The 5,860-nt window shown below is 45.2% G+C and overlaps 1 protein-coding gene across 1 annotated transcript; it reads right to left on the bottom strand.

Annotated features, from left to right (window-relative positions):
• Positions 1 to 635: 635 nt before the first annotated feature.
• On the bottom strand, positions 636 to 4,958 carry LOC123150424 (aluminum-activated malate transporter 9). Its single transcript, XM_044570277.1, has 6 exons — positions 4,504 to 4,958; positions 3,128 to 3,265; positions 2,763 to 3,032; positions 1,891 to 2,027; positions 1,653 to 1,799; positions 636 to 1,575 (listed from the first exon to the last, which is right to left on the bottom strand). The coding sequence occupies exons 1-6, from the start codon at positions 4,877 to 4,879 to the stop codon at positions 898 to 900; spliced, it is 1,746 nt and encodes a 581-aa protein (XP_044426212.1). The 5' UTR covers positions 4,880 to 4,958; the 3' UTR covers positions 636 to 897.
• Between the last annotated feature and the right edge of the window lie 902 nt (positions 4,959 to 5,860).

The following is a 5,860-nucleotide window of genomic DNA, read 5'->3' as shown; positions in this document are numbered from 1 at the left end:
GCAAACTTTGCGTATTCGCGGAAAAATAAGTAGTTGTAGATAGTAGACTATGATAACAAGAAATCGAGAGGGATGCTGAACAGTTTATCAAATATCACATGCATTCGTAGTTGTAAGCATTAATTAGAACATCCTGAAAATAGTTTACCTCCAAGGCATTGTGGTTTCTTGTTTGTTCGCATGGGTAGCAGATAGAGTCATTCTACATTATCCACGTGGTTGATTGAGTATAAAATACTTGATGACTTACGTATTTCATTAACCAGACGCATAGCATCAAGACTGATGCCTGAGCTCGTCAGTTCAATTCCTGTGATTGAGAAGCGTACAAGGAAACAAGAGAAGACATGTATGCGTGTGATTAGTCTTGCTGAACATCTCTACGGAAAATGCAAATATTTCACGCTTACAATTCCAACGGCACCAACACAAATCAAATGCGGCTAACTCCTGGAGAACAACCTAATCTACAACAGCGGTCGTTAGAAATTTATCTTCCTGTTCTATTAGAATCATCATGCCGTTATATAAAATCATGGTTGTACAGATCTCTGTGTAACAAGGGCTGCGTGACTATCATCTGCCCCGCTTTCCTCAGGAAATCTACCGGTTTTTAGCAACAGCACAACTTTCAATCGAGCACAACAAACGCACATCAATGCATTGAAAGCAAGATAGCAGCAACATCACTAGACAACTAATAATGAGCATGCTACAACACATCTACCTTTCCCTGTTGCGCTTACAGGGTGCTTAAACACATTAATTGACGATTGGCAGTACCGCCAGCAATCGTCTCACTGTATATCGTGGTCCAGAATAACTAAACAGAACTGGAAGATAAAAGTGGGCGACAAGGCTTCCAGATGGAGGAACGTCGCAGGGTCATCGTCGATGTCAGCTCCTGAGTCCAACAAGTTTGCACATTTTAGCAACAAATCCACCATCACCCTTGCCAACTGCAACAGGCTCCTCCACCGGCTCCTTGAAATTGGCCTTATCACTGAGTTCTTCAAATGCGTAAACAACATTCTGTAGCCGGGCAACAAACTCGATTAGAAGCGAGGAAAATGTGGCCAAGGATAAGGCGCTTGCACTTTGATATGTTTTTGATTCCGTGTCTTCGAGTGGCAGGTTTGGATGGAACGTTGTTCGAGCAGGCCAATGTGGTAGCTTCTTGTAGCCGTCTATGGTTGACGACGAATCATATCTGCTACGGAATGAACTAGCAGCAAATGTCTTATAATGGTATGCCAAAGTTTGATCAGCAATGGTAGGTTCCAATGCTTCATTCTTATTTTCTCTTCCCGCAATAAGGGTGGCATTCATGGCATCTTTGATTCCTTCAGCTCGCTTGCTAGTGTGCCACGCTTCAGTATTCACCAAAAGATATGACCTCTCATCAATCTTTTTTTGCAACTCTTCAGCTGCCAAGTGGACTTCAAATAGAATATCTGAGGAGCTCAACTTTGTCATTGTCTTGACGTTGTTCCCAAGCTCGCGCAACACTTTAGCACATTCTCTGCCCACTTTATGAATTTCTGAACTAAAGACCTTTCTGCTTTCTGGCGGTGCCTAAAATCAGATATATAGTTGTTTAGAAAATACATGCACAACTTCAACAGGTCGTCGAGGAAACTATATTAGCAAACCTGAATTTCTGAAAGAATGCAACCATGCAGTGCCATGGCCGCGAAGGAACAATGCCTCAGTGCTCCACCAACTTTAGTGAAACTCTTCCAAGGATAGCTCATCATTTTGTAAGGGCCATGGGGTGGTTCCCATATAGCATCATCTAGCTAGAAGCACATACAAAAGAACCGATTAAACATTGACATAAAAAGGTGAGATAATCTAAATAGAAGTGTTAGCTTTAGAGCAAGATCAAACCAAGGTTTGCTCTTGTGCTGATGCTTCAATAGCTGCCCTGTACCCACTATATAGAGGATCATCAGAAGCTTGATATAGAAGTATTCTTGAAGAAATCCTTTCATATTCCATGCATTTCAGATATTCATCAACACAGCCTAGAATGAACAGCAAAATTGGCAATAAAGGCGTAAGAATCAGACGTACCTACACTCTACAGCCATCACAATGATACAACTAATATTTTCTACCTGTTCTCGGAAATTTAAACAATTCAACATGAGAAATGCTACGATTTCGTGGATTAGTGACATCATGGCAACCTTTCCACCCCACCAACGTTGTGAAAAGGCACCTCCTTGGTGGTCATGCTCACAGTGTGGTGGATCTGGAAGTAGCAAAAGGCTGCCGTCTTTGGCAACACAGAACTCAACGTCGCCAACTTGCTTGACAATATCAAGCCTGAGGTTTGGCAGTGAGCTAATGCAGGGGCAGTTGGCCTGGAGGCGCTTCTCCCGTCAGTGACTAGCACTTCAGAGTGTTGCTTCGATTTTTTAGGGGTGATGGTCCTTTTGGGCCTATACATAATTTTTCCCAAATGATAAGTGCCACACGTGTGGCATGAAGCAATCCGGTCCTGACGGTTTTTACAACTAAAGTTGTCATCCGAAAGGAAAAACCCAAAAGAAAAACTGAAATTTGCCATCCAAAAAGAAAGTTGCCATAAAAAATGTTCGGAGTTGCCATGTGTTCGTGCCACACGTGTGGCACTTATCAGGGTCCTAATTTTCTTCTACTATCAATGCATGAAGAGATGCAAGGCTTGTGCGTTTTCTTGTAAAAAAAATATAATGATCTAAGCATCAATTTTTTAGGGGGTAGAAGGTTTATACCTTCTAAGGAATTTGCAACACCAGCAAAATTCTTTGCAACCAAATTGTGCAAGTCCTCTCCAGCCCAGATTGGGTAAATGCCTATATTGATTCCCAGACTGACAGCAGCACCAAGAGCAATGAATACAAATCTGTTTACAGCTGTATCAGTGAACTTCCCTGTGCTGTATCCAGAGACCATGACATAACCGAATGTTAGCAAGAATACACGAAATCCATATTCATAAGGCTTCATCTTTGGGTGCTGCTTTGCCAAGGTTGTACAAAAACCTAGCAGTCAAAAACATAAAGCCGATAGACAACAAGTTAGATACACTCGCATAACATGCACCAGGAAATGAACTCAGCATGCTTTTGATGCTTACCAACAGTGAAAGTGCTCACAACAATAATCACTTCTTCCATTTCCCCCAGGTTTTTGGCCGATTCAGCAATTGCTAGAGCAAGCCCTCCTGCAGTAAGTGTTCCTAATCCCCTATTGAAACCTCTGCTAAGTGTTGCACCTGCATAACAGTGGACCAAATTAATGAAGGGCAATAATGTTTTTGAATGTACACACCATGAAATTTAGCATTAAAAGCTCCATATCAGTGAGAAGCAGGTAAGACAAATACAAATTGTAAATATCTTCATACTTACATTCCATATCGAAATGGTATTATGCAGACCAGCAAAACTACAGGAGAAAGAAAGAGCCTTCACCAGTTGCTAATTAAGAACTGCACGTCAGAAATAGCATCTTTGGTCCATGTTAAGAACTGCATATCGCACGAGCGTGCATCTGTGTAAGTTCTACAACGGGTACTACAGCAAAGGGTTCCAGCCACTGAACTAGAATCTATAGTAAGAGAGTTCAGTGGTGCTTTCTAACGATCATAATGATAAGTTTAAAACATGTGACTAGGTAAAAATAAATAACGATATGTTGGTTCATAAAAACTTCAAGTACGGAGCAAGATATCCCATTAAAGGGCAGGCTTGCAACCAGCGATATACACTTCACAAATAACGCTACCATTAAGGCTGATTTCTGCATCACAGTGATACTATGAAAGATCAGCAAGCAACATCCAGGAAATGGTAGCCTTCCATCAGTTGCCAGTTAAAACATTAGGAATATTTGGTAAATTCTGTTTAGTAATTACCCCTCCAAACAAGATACATTTATTTAACTAGTCGTCATGGGTGTGTCTACCATTTCATATAATAAGTTCTGCAGCTGGTCCAAGATCAACGCTGGCCCAAGTAAAACTGTAGAACAAAATTTAGTGGCACTTTCCATCACTCATAGATAACTAAATTAATGGTGCTTCCTTGCAGAAAAAAGCAACAGGCTCAATATTCAGAGTGGTTGGCCAGAAGCCCAGAATCAGTGCTAATATGGATCTGAGCAGAGAAAAAAACAGAATCTGCAAGCAGACAGGTGGGGATCCACTCCTCCCGGTGATTATTCAAAAAGAAAAACAGAATCTGCAAGTTCACAATACTGTACAAACCATAGAAACACCTGTAACTTAATCGATCTATCTACCACCAGGTCAACTTCAACTCTCCATAGCAGGCAGCGCTGCAGAACTGCACTGAACATACTGTTAACATTACCATGCTCCACGGGTCCACTTCATAACAACAGAAGTCGAAGCTTGGAAGGGAAATGTTGAAGAAAGTGAAGAGAGGTGGATCAAATCGCTGCAAAGCACCGAGTCGGAGGGAGGGGGCAGCCGGATCGGAACGTGCGTACCGATGCTGAACTCGAAGACGACGACGGCGGTGAGGAGGGCCCAGACGGAGTGGCTGACGAAGTCGCGCGGCTCGCGGACGAAGGCGAGCAGCGACATGAGCGCGATGGCCAGCGCGACCTTGGCCGCGAACACGGGCTTCCGCGGGTCGGACAGCGCGAGCGCCGACATCTCCGCCGGCCCCGCGGCCAGCGCGCCCCACGCCCGCGCCGCGGCGCGCCGGAGCGCCCCCTGCTTCGCATTCCCGATCCCCTCCCCCGGCGGCCCTGGCAGGCTCCACGCCGACGAGAGCAGCGGGCATTCGCCCCGTTGGTCCTCCAGCGTCGACCACTGTTCCTCCCGCGGCAGGAGCCCGGCGGCGGCGGCGCCCATCCCCATCCGCCGGGGAGGTCGCTTGCACGAGGATCGGTGTCGGTGCAGTGCGTCCGTGAGTGCGTGCAAGGACGGACAGGTTCGGCTCGCGGAGACACGAGAGATTATATAGAGCTTCTGGTTACCCTTGGATATGGATGGACGGCTGATCACTAACTTAGCGAAAGAAGGGAATCATTACGCAGACGCGCCAGATTCTTCACCCCACGCGCAGGGGCGTCACGCATGACCAAGCGCGAGCATCTACCAGGCAGAAAACACATATTTGATCCGTGGACGAAAACAATTCAAAATTTAAACCGCTTTTGAAAAAAAAATCACGCTACCGATCCTTTCGAGTGGCGCCCGACAGCAAGGCACCGCACCCTACCGTGCAGCGTCTTTCCCTTAGACGCTGCACCCCGGCCAGCGTAGCAGCCCGGGGCCTGGCACGGCCCCACAGACAACAGTGCAGCGCCTAACCGCTAGGCGCCACACCGTGTAATGTGCAGCGCGTATCGCTTGACCACTGCACTGTGACTTAAGCCGCATCGGGCCGGCCCCTCCCAGGCAGTTCTTCCCTATCTCCAGGGAGTTGTTCTCTGGAACAGAGAGCAGCAGCGGCGCCTCCTTCGGATCCCCCCACACCCCTCTCAGATCTGAAGATTTAAGCGGTGGATTCAATCTCCAATCCCTCCTACTAGGTAAACTCCTTCGTTTTTTTTCTTTTCCTCCGTAAATTCGTTGCAATTTTAGGGATTTGTCCAAAATTGGGTGGAACCCTTGATTTGCTTGGTTTGGATCTTTATTTGTCCAAGATTGGGTGTTGTGATGAAGGATGTGTAGTCATAGTGGTATTATATGATTCTTGTTAGTGAAACCTAGATTGTTTTTTTAGATATATATGAGGTGCCTAGTTTTGTAGATAATTATGAGATGTTGTGTTTTGTAGCTATATATATGAGATGTTGAGTTTTTAAGATATATATTAGATGTTGAGTTTATTTG

This window comes from Triticum aestivum, chromosome 7A (assembly GCF_018294505.1).
Source record: "Triticum aestivum cultivar Chinese Spring chromosome 7A, IWGSC CS RefSeq v2.1, whole genome shotgun sequence".
Classification (NCBI taxonomy): Eukaryota; Viridiplantae; Streptophyta; class Magnoliopsida; order Poales; family Poaceae; genus Triticum; species Triticum aestivum.
Note: the sequence above shows the minus strand (reverse complement) of the source record. Positions and strands in the feature narration are given on the sequence as shown.